Raw genomic sequence first — 16,498 nt, 5'->3', positions numbered from 1 at the left:
CCATGGGGACAGCAGTCTGCTCCACCAGGAAGGCCACACGGGGTCTGGCTGGAATCAGGCTCAGGGTGGCAGGTGGCTATGGGCTGGCTGGGACAGTGGGGCCAGGCCCCCTAGAGGAGGGCTCGGGTCCCAGCAGGCAAGGATGATGTAACCCCCACCCCCACCAGCTCACCTCGCAGCTGGACAAGGTGCCCTCTCCCCAGCTCCTGGACAGGCCCCCATTTACCGAGCCATACGACCTCAGTTGGTCACTAGGCCACACTGCAGGGAGGGTCGTCATCAATTTTGGGGTGTTCTCCCACCCCAATTTTCAGGATGACAACAAACACCCTCTGCTCACCACTGACAGGTACCAGAAAACAGCAGTGCTCAGGGGTCTCACTGGAGACCACTCCAAAGCGTAGGCAGACGCGAGCACCAGCAATCCCAAGTGGGCAAGACTGGGGACTTGGGGGTCCAGACAAGACCCTCAGGGCAGAGAAGTCCAGTGCTGTGGTTGAGGCTGATGAGTAGCTAGGACCACGGGCCCTCCCCACCACGGGGCTCCCTTCAGGGTCAGACGCCCCTGGGAACTGCAGCCGCCCATGCAGAAGTCAGGACTTGTGTGGACGTGGGCCAGCCCCACTGGGTGGGGAACAGCAGAAGCCCCAACGGCTCTCACTTGGCCGCTATTAGAGCTGGGGATGGTTCTGGAGTGTGGCACAGCCCCATACTGGGTGGGACCAGGTGGACGAGGGGCCTGGAGACCCCTTGCAAGTGGAAGGGCAGGGAACGCAGCCCCTGTGGCATCTCCAGGCAGAGCCAGGCATGGTCAGGACAGAGGAAGCACCTGGTCTATGGCCAATGGCATCTCATTCTGTGTCCAGAGTGACATTGAGGAGGGCTGGGTGGAGGCTCCAGGTGGAAGAGACCAGTGGGTAGCGCCAACTGCATGGGGCTGCCCAGCAGAGCACCTACTGTGCACTTCATCAGCCTCCCACACACCTTCCGCACCCCCGCTGGGCGGCCACAGGGACCAGGGAGACCGGCAGACAAGCCAGTGCTGCCCACCAGCCGACTGAGGCCAGACACCCATTATCTACAATCAATATGCCCTTGGGCCAGGCGTGGTGGCTCACGTCTGTAATCCCAGCACTCTGGGAGGCTGAGGCGGGCCAATTGTTTGAGCTCAGGAGTTCATAACCAGCCTGAGCAAGAGGGAGACCCCGTCTCTACTAAAAATAGAAAGAAATTAGCCGGACAACTAAAAACATATACATGGTGGCACATGCCTGTACTCCCAGCTACTCGGGAGGCTGAGGCAGGAGGATCGCTTGAGCCCAGGAGTTTGAGGTTGCTGTGAGCTAAGCTGATGCCACGGCACTCTAGCCCAGGCAACAGAGTGAGACCATGTCTCAAAAAAAGAATATGCCCTTGACTATTTATTTCTATGCCAACTGTATTTTCTTCATTTCCCTCAGTTTTTAGTAAAGTTCCTCTTAGACATATTAGTCGAGCTCATCAGTGCTATAAGGGGAAAGAGGAGAGTTTGAGTCTTTCTGGGCTGGGGATGGCAGACAGCAGTGGGCAGGGTGGGGATGAGGGCCCACATGACTCCCTCACCCCACACTTCTCTATAGTGAGCACCCAGTTCCTTCCTGACCCTGACAATTGAAGTAAGAGCACCCCAGAAAGGGAGAATTAAAACCAAACCAGGCAGCACAAACCCTAACCCTAACCTTAAACCCAATCCTAACCCTAACCCTAACCCCTAACCCAAACCTAATCTTAACCCTAACCCCTACCCCTAACCCTATCCCTTAACCCTTCCTAACCCTCCCCCAGCCCCAGCCCTAGCCCTAGCCCCTAACTCTAACCCCTAACCCCTAAACCTAACCCTAACACCCTAACCCTAACCCTAACTGACACCCTCTCCTTTTGCTCCCCAGTCCAGGATGCAAACAGGGCCTGGCAAAATGCATCTCTGATGCCCCACTCTCCAGGAGACACTGAGGATCTCAGCAAAAACACTACTTCCCTAAGCTTCCAGGAGACTGTGGGATCCCATTTAGTTTCCCCTCACTGCCACTGTGCCCATCAGTAGAGTTGAGTGACATTAGAAAACTGTTCCCAACTGCCTATGTGACTCCCGCATCCATGAAATGTGGGTATTGCTGTCAGCAGCAGCCCTATATCACCAGCTCCCTATCGCCAATTCTCTCTTTTCAGGGGACTGCAAGGAACCTGGCCAGGCCACACCCACTGCCCTCCAATGAAGGCAGCACCCTTGACAGACTGCCCTCCCTCCTGCAGATGCTGAGAAACCCTGCAACCCCAGCCCCCCACCACTCTACACTGCCAGGATGTGATGGGGACACAGAAGATAGTGGGGACTCCAGCAAGCCAAGTGGAAAGGCTGTCAGACCCCTTGCTGCCAACATGATTCCTAAGAGACAGATTTCTAAGAGACAGAGTTGTTTGTTTGTTTGTTTTTTAATAACGCTGAGAGTCTTGCAAGAGACAGAGTTATTGAGCAAGCAGAAAGCTGCTGCTGCCCAGTCACTTTCCAGGTGATCACAGTGACCTTAACCCATATCAAACCCAATCCTAACCCCAACTAAACCACAAACACTACCCCAACTCCAACCTTTAAACCTAAATCTAACCAGGGGCCAAAAACCTGGAAAAACTTAAAAATTGTAAAAGTAGCTTGTAAAAGCAACCAGAAACAGTAATCTCTGTGAGGAAGTGGCTCTGCTAGAAGAATGCATGAAAAAGAGAATCAAAGGTTGCTGAAAAATCTACTTCTTAACTGGAGGCCAAGGAATTTTAAGTACATATCAGAGAGCCAGATTTCTCTGGAAACATTACACAATAATATGGGGAATTATGAACACGTTTCCAAGGGAAATGGGACCTGATGATGACCCTCGTGTGTACAGAGAAGCCCTTGGCTGAGCTGCCAGGTTAAGGAAGCTTTGAGATTAGAGGTGACAGACGGATTACAAAGGAAGCCAATCAAGGGTGTTAGAGACACACAGCTCTGTGAGCTGAGCCTGCCTCTGTAATCCTAAACCCCAACCTTAGCCTATAGTTAACCATTGGATCATCAATCCTAGCCTTAATCCTAAACCCCTAACCCTAACCTTGACCCTAAAATCCTAACCCTAGCACTGGCCCAAAATCCCAAACCCTAACCCTAAACCAAGCCCTAGCTCCAACTCCAGCCCAACTCCAACCCTAACCCCAAACCCTAACCCTCACCCCCTCCTCTCTTTAACCCCTCCCGTCCTCACCCCTCCCAGCCTCACACTTGCCCTCCCCCACCCAGCCCCTACCCACCAGGCCCAGACCCTCCTCTGAAGTGATGCCTGCACCCCCAATTGTCCCCACAGCCTGCACCCTCATTGAAGCCACACAGGCAGACCTGGCCTTTGGCAGCAGGAGCAGGGACAGCCACGCGGTGGGCACTGGCTGAGGACATCGTCCCCCAAGAAGTGGAGGCACTTTGTGAGCACAGGCAGGGCCAAGAGGCTGGGGGCTCTGGGAGGGACCGTGCCGATAGGAAGGATTCTCTCTCCAGTGGAAATTTTTTTTTTAATATGAAGGAAAAATAAAGACATTGTCAGATAGAAAAAAAAAAAACTGAGAAAATGTGTCACAAGACAACCCACAATATAATATCATTCTACTGGATAGAGAGCCCAGGAGGCTGGCAGCACTGACTGTGTCATGCCTGTGTCCTCCATGCCTTCATTTCCCCACCTGAGAAAGGAGGACAACAGTGTTAGCCTGAGCTGCCAGGTGGTTCTGAGGATGTGAAATAAGTCAAATAAAAGCCTTTTGACTGTGCCCCCCATCTAGCAAGTATCCAGTGAACGCATAAAGAAAAACAGGTGCCGCCTATGGTGATGAGGCAACAGAAATGCCTCCGCAGTGTGCCTGCAGGAAGTGCGACTGTGTAGGTTCACAGCATGGACACAGAGCACTTCAGATACATTACAGGCAGTATGTGAGAGTATTGGGAAGGTGAAGATTGGAGCAGTGTGCCTGCAGGAAGTCCCACCGTGTAGGTTCACAGCGTGGACACAGAGCACTTCAGATACATTACAGGCAGTATGCGAGAGTGTTGGGAGGGTGAAGACTGGAGCGGAGCCATAGGCAGCTTTCAGAGATCTGCCTATGGATTTGGGAATTATATTCCATTATCCACCTAACTCTGTCTGTGTACGGCCATTCTCACCACTGTTCTCTCATCTCTCCTCACCCAGATCATTCACGTAAAGCAACATTGGAAGAAGAAAATATTTGCACCTGACAAGAGGTTAATAACCAGAACATATAAAAAATTTAACAGCAAAAAACAAATAACTTGATTAAAAAATGGGCAAAAGACCTTAATAGACATTTCTTAAATAGTAACATACAAATGACCAAGAGGTATAGGAAAAAATGCTCAACATCCCTCATTATCAGGGAAATGCAAATCCAAAATGATATACCACCTCACCCCAGTTATTAGCAGAATAGATATTATCAAAAATACAAAATAAAACAAGTGTTGGTGAGGATATGGAGAAAAGGGAACACTTACACACTGTTGGTGGGACTGAAAGTCGGTACAGCCGTCATGGAAAACAGTATTGTAGTTCCACAAAAAATTAAAATTAGAACTACCATATCACCATCAATCTCACTACTGTGTATATATCCAAAGGAAAAGAAATCGGTTATGTTAAAGAGATAACTGCACTCCCGTGTTTATTGCAGCACTACTCACAATAGCCAAGATACGGAATCAACCTAAATGTCCAACAATGGGTGAATGGATAAAGAAAATATGATATACATACACAATGTAATATTATTTAGCCATAAAAAGAATGAAATCCTGTCATTTGCAACAACACGGATAAACCTGGAGGACGTCACATTAAGTGAAATAGTCCAGACACAGAAAGAAAAACACTGCATGATCTCACTCACATATGAAATCTAAAGTATCCCAAGGAGGTCTCCTGGAAGAAGAGAGTAGAACAGTGGTCACTAGAGATTGGAGAGGAGGGGAGAGGAGGATGAGGAGGGCTTGGTCAACGGGCGCAATATGTTCTGGGGTTTAGCGCACAGCAGGGTGACTTCGGCTGACAGTAAGGTACCTCACCAAATCGACGAGAGGCTTTTGCAAGTTCTCCCCGCAAAGGCATGACATGCATGAGGTGATGGACACGCTAACTACCCTGATGTGATCATTACCCAACATATATGTACAGAAATATCAAATCGTACTCCATAAATATGTACAATTACAACGTGTCAATTACAAATTAAAAACAACCTGACTCACAGGCGCACGGCTCCGAGGGCGGGGACTCGGGGGTAAGGCGGCCGTAGAGCGCCTGTGAGTCCCGTCCCTTTCGTATTTCCGGCGCGCCTGCGGAAGTGACGCAACGGAGGGAGCCGGCGCTCGTCAGACCTGTGAGTTCTCGCCGGAAGTGGCTGCGACTGGGCCAGGCGCGGAGTGGGTCTGGTTCCTGCATTCCGGCCCGGCGGTGTGCACGATGCGGCTGGGGTCCGGGACCTTCGCTGCCTGTTGCGTGGCGATCGAGGTGCTGGGGGTCGCAGTCTTCCTTCGGGGATTCTTCCCAGCTCCCGTTCGTTCCTCTGCCAGGGCGGAGCACCGAGCAGAGCCCCCAGCGCCCGAACCCTCGGCGGGTACGGACACTTCCCCGGGCGTCTCCGCTCCCAGGGCCCCACTTCCCCCAGAGGACCCTTTTTCTGAACCTCGGTGTTCCCTGGTGGTCTTTTCCATTGTGGTCCCCCTCCTCCCCTTTTTAAACCTCCCTAGCTTTTTTTTCTGTATCCTATAACTTTGTGGCAACCACCACTACTGGCCCCACCTCGACCTTCCTTCCTGATCACCACAAAGTAAGCTCTCCATACATGGTATCCCGCCCCTCTCTAGCTCTACCCGTTCAGTGACTCCTCCTCCTCTTTCCTGAGCAGCCCTTTGGGTCACTCTTTGTTGCGGGCACCCCGTTTGCCCAATAGGACACAACAGATAAGATGCCTGCTGATCCCCTTGCGTTTTCTTCTGTGACATTTCTCCAAGACCTTCCCCGCCCAGTGACTAAGGCCCCTGCATTAAGCCCCTGCTTAGCCCTCACCTACCCAGCAACAAACACCAGGTAAAGGCGCTCCAGTTCTGGACCAGATGCACACAATACCAGCCACTGACCATGTAAACAGTGTTTGTAAACGCTCACTAATCCCTTATCTGCAGCGCAGTGTTTTAGGTCAAGCTCCCTAAATGTCCTACCCATTCCAGTACCCTTATCTAGGGACTCCCCTGTCCCAGTACTCCTCACCATGCTAAGGGCAATTCACTACTTTCGACTAGGGCGCCCTAAGATTACTTGACATTAACACTCCCTCCTCCCAGTACTGCCTGCCAAATACAGGCCTCCTTCTTTTGGGTCCAGATATGGCAGACTATGTGCTGGAGAAGTAGGCAGAAGCTCGATTATGAAGGTGCTTGAACGCTAAGTTTAAACTTCAATTTCCTTTTTTTTCTTTCAAACCCTTAGGATCCAGTTCTAACTGGACCAAGCTTCCACCGCCTCTCTTCAGTAAAGTTGTTATTGTTCTGATAGATGCCTTGAGAGATGATTTTGTGTTTGGGTCAAAGGGTGTGAAATTTATGCCCTACACAACTTATCTTGTGGAAAAAGGAGCATCTCACAGTTTTGTGGCAGAAGCAAAGCCACCTACGGTTACTATGCCTCGTATCAAGGTAGGTTTGCATTAATGTTTTATGAATCATAGTTTGGCTCTTTTTAAGGTTTAGAGGGATTTTCTGTAATCTTTGACTTAGAGTCCCCAGTTTTAACTAAGTGGAAATTTGTTTGATGCTATCAAATTAGCTGGTACAATAGAATGCTAGAGGAGCCTCACAGATAGGGTTGAACTGAGACCCACTATTAGTGCCCCTTGTCAAGTAGTTCATGCTTCATGAGAATTATGGAGGACTTAGAGCTAGATTGCCCAGGCCAGCCTAACACCAGAGATATCCTTCTCGGTAACCTGTTTTCTTCTTTAATCATCAGTGGATCAGTTATAATCCTGGAAGGAGCCCTTAGAGTTATCAAGTTCAGTTTCTTGACTTTATAGATGAGGAAGCAAACTCAGATCAGTTTAAATGACTCATCCCAAATTGTAATATAGCACATAACGATCAAAACAGCTTGACCGTTGGTGCTATATAACCTTCAGGCGGTCAGAGATATCCTACTCGGTAACCTGTTTTCCTCTTTAATCGTCAGTGGGTCAGTTATAATCCTGGAAGGAGCCCTTAGAGTTATCAAGTTCAGTTTCTTGACTTTATAGATGAGGAAACAAACTCAAATCAGTTTAAATGACTCATCCCAAATTGTAATATAGCACATAACGATCAAAACAGCTTGACCGTTGGTGCTATATAACCTTCAGGCGGTCAGCCTAGTGAGCATGGCTTTGGAGTGTGTAGTGCTTTACCCAGGAACCACAGATAAAGAAAAAAGTAAAGCTTTGTTGATTGCCTCAAAAACTGTTTATTGAGCAAGTACTATGTGCTATTACTTTAATCGGTATACAGTTAGGGAAGAATTGTATCTGTGCCCTCATGGAGCTTTTAGTGTTTAGTGAGATACACAGCCATTAAACAAATGAGCATACAAATAAATCTGCAGTTATAAAGCATGGTTAGCACATGAGCAAACAGAACAGGATGTGATGCTCAGTGCTGGGTGGGAGGGTTCGGTTATGATTAGGGGGACGAAAAAGCCTGTCTGAGGAAATTACACTGAAGCTGAGACTGGAAGGATGAATAAAGAGGTGGGGACAGAAAGGAGCAGAGGAGTTTAAAAGTTTGTGGATATATTGCATGTTAAGGTGGCATAAAAGTCCCCGACTGAGCCTTGCATCTATGGTTGATCATGTGACACTTTAGTCTTTGGTCGGAAGGAGCCACTTACTGATTTAAGGCTTGAGGGCAGCATTTGTAAGTGCTCAGCAAATGTTCCCTGGATAAAAAGAGCAGTCTGGGATTGGAACAAGGCCAGTGCCAGATTGTTCACTGGCTTTTTTCTTGAGGCTCTTACTCTCTCTGCCACTTTTGGATGTGAGGTGTCCTTCATTCAGCAACATTTACTGAGCATCTGCTGTGTACCACACAGTGCTCTAGACAAGAAGCCTGTCAAAGGTTGCTGTTCTACTGAAACTAGTCCGGAGAAAGCTGGAAGAAAGGCATCCAGGCTCTGGATCGTCAGGGACTCCGGTTTCTTTATCTGCTGCACAGAAGTCTGGAAGGAGCCCTTTTCTCCTTTATTCTGTTACTAGGGCTCTGGGAAGATTTGAGAAAATGTATGAGTGGGTATGTAGGCTCCGGGTTCTGTTTAGACCAGCACATTGGCAGGGTGGTTCTTAGGGCTGCCTGTCTCCAGCCCATGTGCTTCATTTCACCTTTGCTGGGGAGCCTCACCCCAAAGCAAGTGTTTTGTTTTCAGTCCTCTGCAAATTTTTGCTCCTCGGTCCCCACCAAGGAGGAGTTAGAACAGGAAGTCCATAGCTGGAGTTAGGGCTACACAGCTCTGGATTTCTTGGGATTGGGTAGTGTTGGCTGAGGAACTTTCCCCTGCCCTGCCTCCAATCAGAGAAGGGGCTTAGTTAATCTCCTGGCGTGGATACCATTGGCACCAAATGCTGATCCCGATGTCTTAAGACTGAGTCCCCAGTGTGCTTTCACTTGCTAAGATCCTGCAGCAGCTTTGTTTTAGAAGTGTATAATTTTTGAATGCCGCCTTTTTTTTTCTTTTTAAGTGAAAGTGAGTTTTATTTGGAAAGTATAGAAATGTACTCCACAGACAGGGTAGAGGCTAGTTCTCCCTGCAGAGGAGAACCGGCCTGAATGCCTTCCTTTTCTTCCAGGACTTTGTAGTCATAATAATAGCTAGCATTTATTGACAGCCTCGAGCCCTCCGTTAGATTTCCTAGGACAGCGAGCTGCAACCCATTTGCGCCTGCATGCTTCCTGGAGTGAGAGGCTACCGTAGTCCCTGCCCTTTTTACAAATATCAGTGGGATCCCAAGCTAGTGTGAGGAGGAGGGAAGTGCCTTGTAAAAGCCACAAAGGAAAGAATTAACAGATTCAACTACATGAAAACAGAAATCTTTTATATGGCTAAGACATTACAAACAAAGTCAACTAACGATAAACTTAAAAAATTATTCGCAGTGTCCATGACAACAAGATGTTAAGTCTGTGCTATGTAAAGAGGTTCAAATCAAGGACAGACAATCCGATGGAAACTGGGCCAAGTATATAAAGAAATCCACAAAGGAAGAAAGTAAAATGGCCAGTAAACTGTGAAAAAATTCTTAACTTTACTATAATAGTAATCAGAACAGGGCAACTAAAGATTGCTAATATCTACTCCTCACAGCAAGGAGGCAAAAAGGTTCTCCTAATACTGTGGATGTGAATGTAAGTCGACTGAGCGCGTGTCACCACTGCCATCACCGCAGTCCAGGCTGCTGTGGTCTCTAGCCTGAACTCTAGAAGTCCCCAGGACCCCAGTCCCATCCAGACACAAAGCAGAGCATGCCACTCTATTTACAGCCCTTTGGTGGCTTATCCTCTGCCTGGCTTGAACACTGAACACCTTGACCCTGGCCCCAAGGCTCTGTGTGGTCTCGCTCCTGCTGACCCCTGCATCCTCAGTGGAGCCACTTTTCTTCTGCCGGTGCCTTTCACCCGTGAAGATCACACACAGCTCAGCTCCTCGGGTTCGCTGCTCCTTTCTGCCCGGGCCCTCTGCAGTTGCAGTGTTTTCCCCTGGAAAACCCAACCTCACCTCCAACACTTTTCAAACTTCAGGTCTCAGCTCAAATGGCACTTCCACGGAAGTTTTTAAAAATAAATGTCCACGGCCAGGCGTGGTGGCTCACGCCTGTAATCCTAGCACTCCGGGAGGCTGAGGCAGGAGGATCGTTTGAACTCAGGAGTTCAAGACCAGCTTGAGCAAGAGTAAGACCCTGTCTCTACTAAAAATAGAAAGAAATTAGCTGGACAACTAAAAATACATAGAAAAAATTAACCAGGCATGGTGGCACATGCCTGTAGTCCCAGCTACTTGGGAGGCTGAGGCAGGAGGATCGCTTGAGCCCAGGAGTTTGAGGTTGCTGTGAGCTAGCATGACTCCACGGCACTCTAGTCCTGGCAACAGAGTGAGACTCTGTATCAAAAAAAAAATGAAAAAACTGTCCATTAAAATGGTCTTGGTTAAATATGTTATTGTATATCTACATGCCGGAATACTTGTAGCTATTTAAAGAAAGATAAAGTAGTTGTATGTTTCCTGGAGAAAGAGATTTGTGATGTATTATTAATGGAAAAACAAAAGCAGGTTGCAGAATAGTTTGTATAGTTTGCTGCCATTTTGGTAAAAATGTGTAGCTTTGTATATTTGTATTTGTATATATACAGAAAAGAGTCTTAAAGGGTACTTACTAAAAGTAACTGGTTGCCTTTTAGGAGTAGAATTTTGGGCTGACGGAGGGTCATATTTAAAAAAAGTAACTTTACTGGGATATAATTTCCTACAGTAAAGTGCACATATTTTTGTGTTACTGTGACGAGGTTTAACAAATGTGCATGTCCCTGCAGCCCCCGCCTCAGCTCTGATTCCGATCCCCCACCCTAGTGATGGTGGTGGTTGTTGCTGTTACTTTGTTTGTGTGGTGACTTGCCTAAACTAATTCTGCAGAGTCTCCCCCAGAGTGCACAGCAACTGATGTCTCTGCTTAGGGTTTTGTTTGTTTATTTTTTGGTTTTGTAATTCTCGCTGGTCTTCCTGAGGGCTGCCCCTGGCTCAGCACAGCTTAGTGGTCAGCCAGTGCCTGGTCAGAGGTTGAGCTTAAGCACATCGTGCCGTAGGGAGTCCACCCTCTGTTGGGGGATCTATGTGAGTTGGGACACATGTGAAAAGACTCAAAGACTGTTCAGTTTTCAACCCTTCCCTGACTCGCTTTTTATTTCAGCAAGGCCTCCTGCTCAGCCAGAAGGAGTGGGTAACTGAGGCCCCCTCTGGTCTCCTCAGTGTGTCTTCCAGATTCCGGGATTGTGTGGTAGCTTACAAAAGCCTACTCTAGCTGCCTCAGTCCTCAGATCTGACCCTTTTTAAGTTTCAGCCTGGTTTCGTGATTGCTGCGGCCAGCATGGAAGACTCGGGCAGTGGGATGTCAGCGTTCCCTGTTGTGTTCTCACAGCCTCCCTGGGCGCGGGGCTTTTACCTAGAGTCCATGACAGGTCGGGCCCTCCGTGCTGCTGTGTCATGGAGCTGGGGGCGGGGGGGTGATGATGGTAGCTGCCCTGTGTGAAAACACCACAGGTACTTGCTGTTCTTACCGAGATTTAGTAGTTTTTTTGAATAAGCACTTCTCAATTGTATAATTTTGGTGATTTTCCAAAGTTCTGAAATGGTTGATTTTGACAGTTTCAAATGGTTTTGTTGTTGCTCTTGCGGGAGAGGATTTGCTGAGCTCCTCACTCTGGCATTTCAGAAGTCTGGTCATTTCATATTTGTATTCATTTGCTATTAATGAAGTTTTGGCAAAATCACTACACCTATTGGCGTTATCCAGATTCCTGTTGATTTTCATCACAGAGGCCCCTGATGCCAGCATGTGGGTGGTTGTATAACTTCAAGTCACAGAGATCCATTGCCCATCACTGTGGCCTCTGAGGTCCTATGCTCAACTCTATGTCAGAAAGTATGAGGACATGTCACCCTCCTCTGAAAATACATTGCAGCATTGAGGGTTGTGGCTAAAGGGATGGTCCCACTAACTTCCCTGGCCCAGTTTACTCTGCAAATTCCGGAGGTGCACACTTAGGAACTGCTTTCCTCCTGATTTTTCACTCAGAGGTGGGCATTGCAATTGCTAGATGGTTAGAGTTTAGAGTTTGTTAGAGTTAATGGAGTTTGCTTGTCACATGGAGCAGGTCTGAATCTTAAGGAGGTACCTGACAGAGTGTTTGAATGTGCAGGTTCGTGTTTTCACGCATACCATGTTCTGCCATGTGCTTCAGTCCTGTTATTACTCTGTAGCTTTGGCTGCTGCTGTTGTCTGGGTGTCCCTAGTCACCTCCTTTATCTTCTCAGCAGCCGAAAGGATTGTTCTGAGCCACAAATGTTCTCTAATATGGTTACGTCTTTATTACTGAGTTTGCCATTTTTGCCCAGAATCTGTGTAGCTTTTCCTTCTTTACCGTAATTGCTGTCCTAGTATTAACTCAGCTTCCAGTCCTGGGGATGCCCTAGTTTCATGCCCACCTGCTTCACCAGTAACATGATCTTCCATGCCCGCCTCATGCTGTGCTTTCGGACGCCATGGTCTAACCCTTGAATGTTTCCCACTGCAGGCATTGATGACAGGGAGCCTCCCTGGCTTCATTGACATCGTCAGGAACCTCAACTCTCCTGCGCTACTCGAAGACAATGTGATCAGACAGGCAAAAGCAGCTGGGAAAAGAATATTCTTTTATGGAGATGAAACATGGATTAAATTATTCCCAAAGCATTTTGTAGAATATGATGGAACAACCTCATTTTTTGTGTCAGATTACACAGAGGTCAGTTTTTAAAATAAGAGAAATCTGTCATACTAGATAGAACCTGGCACCACCATTACTTAGTGAGAGGCAATATTATTTTGTATGCAGCTTTTATTAATTTATCAGGAGTAGAATGGAGAGATTATAAAAATGATCTGTTCACATAATTGTTTCCAACCCAGAGATTGAAACCCTGTGTGCAAAGTTTTATGCAGCCCAAAGCATGGAACAGCTGAGCATCCTTTGAGGGGTACAGAGGATCAGGAAAGGTTGAGCTGAGTTTGATGGGTGAGTGGAGACTTCCCAAGTGGACAGGACAGGTGGCAGAGCTGCAGGACTCCACAGCCTGCAGCTGTGAAGCTGTTTGGTTCTGCAGATGGAGCATCGTTCTGCTCTGAGAACAGGTGGTCAGCTGGGCAGAGCCTGGTGCTAAGGGGCTTTGGCCCTGCTTTTCCAACGAGAGAATGAGATTAGACCCACACTTAAAGAGTTGACCCGGGAGCAGAGGCAGGAGCACACCCGCGTGTCTGCGCTTGGCATCCAGTCAGACAGCCTCGCCCCTTCATTTGCTGGGCCTGGCGGAGCATGTGCAGTCCAGCTTATGCTGACAGTCTGTGCCACAGTGGTTCTAGGTTGACCTCTGCAGACACAGCAGTTACTTGTCAGTGCTGTCTGAGTTCCCCATGCTGTATGTGGCATTACTCGGAAACACTACCCTTTGTTGTAGGTGTTTCAGTGGGAGGAAGGTGGGCTAGCTAAGGGATCCGGGCTTGACCAGGCCAGTCTCTCCATGATGTGTGCCTTGAGTGCCGCGTCCCTTTCCCTGCAAGAGCAGCTGCACCGTCCTGCTTACTTTAACTCTGGGTACCGTCCTGTCTTTAGTTAACTGCCCTTTGCCCTCAGTTACTTCATGACAACTTGGGGTCTGTTTAACTTGCTCATTTGCTCAGCTTTAGTTAAGACTAGCAGTGATCCCACAGGAAAAGTTTTGTCAGAACAACTCATTTAAATTGTCAGTGTAATATGTTTGATCCATAGCCTAGGGTCACAAAAACAGTATTAGTAAAAGTTTAATGCTAATGTTTATTTACTTATTTATTTTTAATGACAGCTTTTTTTTATCTTTCAACTCCCACAAGTCCTATTACCTAAAATAAACCCCCAGATTTTAAAATGACTTTTCCTTTTCCTTGGGAAGTCAAGATCAAGGGAAAGTTAGGTGAGCTGCTTATGTGTACCTTTTCCCCTTAAAGGTGGATAATAATGTCACGAGGCATTTGGACAAAGTATTAAAAAGAGGAGATTGGGACATGTTAATCCTCCACTACCTGGGGCTGGACCACATCGGCCACGTTTCCGGGCCCCATAGCCCCCTGATCGGGCGTAAACTCAGCGAGATGGACGGCGTCCTGATGAGGATTCACACCGCGCTGCTGTCGAAGGTGAGGCTCGCTGTAGTGCATCGTGTGACGGAGTTTCACATGGATACTTCCTAGAAAAAATAAAACTGCCCACGTGAACTTAAGTGACCTATGTGAATGTCGTGTCCACTGTCAGTCTGCCAGCCACGGCCCCCATCCACATGCAGCACCGCAGCCTTGCAGAGCAGTGACTCCTGTTGTCTCCACCCATTTCTTTGTTCATTCGAACAATATTTCCTGAATACCTTCTGCATCACTCTGTCTGGGCATTTGGGTGCGACAGTGAGACAGTCAACAGCCATTCGTGGAGCTTACATCCTGGGCAGGAGAGACAAATAAGGCGTGCTAAGTGTGCTAGGAAGTGATTGGTGCCACAGACAAGCAGGGCAGGAGGAGGGACCAGCTCTCCTGTGCTGAGGAGAGGCCATGGTTTTAAATAGCACCTTCAGAGAAGCCTTCCTTGAGGACGCGTGCGGTGTTAGCAGACTTGAGGGGAGGGAGGGAGGGCCAGCACGTGCTGCCCGTGCAGGTGCACTGCAGCCCGACGCACAGCGAGGGTCAGGCAGAGCCTGCTGGCACGTCCCGGAGCAGCAAAGGCCGAGTGGCTGGAGCCTTCACAGGCAGAGGAGCCTCGTAGGCACTCCTCGCACGGGTTAGGGCTCTCTCCACGCGCTTTGTGTTTTATTCTCACAACAGTCCTATGAAATAGATTCTGCTAGTATCTCTGTTGACAGATGTGGAAACTGAGGTGTGAAGAGTAATGTGCCAGGGTCTCACAGCTTGAAAGTGGCAAAGACAGAAACCAAATACAAATCCTCTGCCAGCAGAGGCCAAAGGGCAACTCTGCTGCGTTCTGTGAGCTGTGTGTGATTCTGTGTGTTTCGTTTATGACATTATTTGACTTTGACCTTTTGATCTGGCTATAAGCTGATAGGAAAAAAATATATAATTCACTGAGGAAGAACTATTTCTGCTATTTATAAAGTAAAGCTATACTCTAAAGTTGTTTTCTTAACAAGATCATGTGTTCTCTTCAGTCAGAATACCCTTGAAATATTTTTCCTTTGCCTTATAGGAGAGAGAGACTCTTTTACCCAATTTGCTGGTTCTCTGTGGTGATCATGGCATGTCTGAAACAGGAAGTCACGGGGCTTCTTCCACAGAAGAAGTGAACACACCTCTGGTTTTAATCAGTTCTGTGTTTGAAAGGAAACCTGGTGAGAATTTAGGGATGTTTAACATTTTGAAATTGTGTTATATCTGTCTTGTATAGTCTGGTTTTAGTTTTTAAAAACCATTTTTTAGAAGCTGGACAAGGTTGAAATAATCCTGAGCTATGTGAGAATGAAAATTAACGGGGCAAAAGGCATCAGAATTTGGAGTTTACATCCCTTGCCCTGATCCTTAAAACACAGATATTTTTTGTTAGAATTTCGTAATAGGAATGTTACTGCTTGGATATCTGGAACTGTTAAAAAAAAAAAGTTGCTAGTAGCTTAGAGACATCTGAACCACACATGTGGACTGAGGAAACATGCATACTTAAACTTTTAAGGAAGTTTTCATTATTTAAAACCACATATTGAATAGCAATGTCAATAAGAGTCATGGGATCCAGTCAGCAGGATTGACTGGGGACCCACCTTTCAGTATTGAGACACCCCCCAGATACACACTACCCACTTTGACCCATGCCCTGACTCTGCTGCCAGCTCCTCCCTCCCGGCCACTTGGGTCTGGCTTCTGCCTACACGCTTTACTGAGACACTCGCCGTGGGCTCAGCAGTTATTTTTGAGACGCTGTCAGGCACAGGAGACACTTTCTGGCTCTGTTGTCACTGGCCCGTCAGTCCCATCCAGATCTGCGGGCCCTGTAGACTCAGGGACCTCACTTTTTCTGGTTTTCCTCCCACGTCTGTCACTTTGCCATGTCCATCCTCTCTGCTGGCTTGGCTTCCTCTCCCTGGTCTTTCTTACCGGACTGCCTTCTGTTTCATTCTGCATTCTCTCCTGAGATGGTCTCACCGCTTCTGTGGTTGCAGATGCCATGGATAGGCCCCACACCTGACAGATTATCCCTCTAGCTGTGTCCACTCCTCTCACCTCCAGACCTGTCTACCCAACTGCCCGCCTGACACCTCCACTTGTATCTCTTGCAGGTAGAGCAAGTGTGACAACATGACATCCAAACTTTTTCACCCCCAAATCTGCTCTCCCTTATTTCCATGACAGCAAATGTTACCACCATTCATATGGTTCCCCCTTACTGTCTTTCTCCCTTGCTCCTCGCATTTCATGACATCACCAGTCTCCCCACACGTAAAGCTGAACTTAGGATACAGTGAAAAATCCTGGGCGAGGCTTCCTGCCTACCTTGCTGCTTTGTCTTGAGCCATACTCCCCGTTACACTGCCTCCTGGCCTTTGCCCTTCTGCCCTCCTGCAAGTCT

At 47.9% G+C, this 16,498-nt stretch overlaps 1 protein-coding gene across 2 annotated transcripts in view; it reads left to right on the top strand.

Moving 5' to 3' along the window:
* Positions 1 to 5,505: 5,505 nt before the first annotated feature.
* The window catches only part of PIGG (phosphatidylinositol glycan anchor biosynthesis, class G), a 38,468-nt gene continuing 27,475 nt past the window's right edge, over positions 5,506 to 16,498 (top strand). For both annotated transcript variants that reach the window (XR_001138006.1, XM_012656750.1), the window contains exons 1-5: positions 5,506 to 5,691; positions 6,564 to 6,769; positions 12,437 to 12,646; positions 13,882 to 14,070; positions 15,125 to 15,266. Coding sequence is in view for 1 of the 2 variants with exons in the window: in XM_012656750.1 (XP_012512204.1) it covers positions 5,538 to 5,691; positions 6,564 to 6,769; positions 12,437 to 12,646; positions 13,882 to 14,070; positions 15,125 to 15,266 (901 nt within the window). In the remaining variant the exon portion in view is untranslated. The remainder of the gene's footprint in view (positions 5,692 to 6,563; positions 6,770 to 12,436; positions 12,647 to 13,881; positions 14,071 to 15,124; positions 15,267 to 16,498) is intronic.

Source organism: Propithecus coquereli, unplaced genomic scaffold, assembly GCF_000956105.1.
Source record: "Propithecus coquereli isolate 6110/MARCELLA unplaced genomic scaffold, Pcoq_1.0 Scaffold518, whole genome shotgun sequence".
Lineage (NCBI taxonomy): Eukaryota > Metazoa > Chordata > Mammalia > Primates > Indriidae > Propithecus > Propithecus coquereli.
Note: the sequence above shows the minus strand (reverse complement) of the source record. Positions and strands in the feature narration are given on the sequence as shown.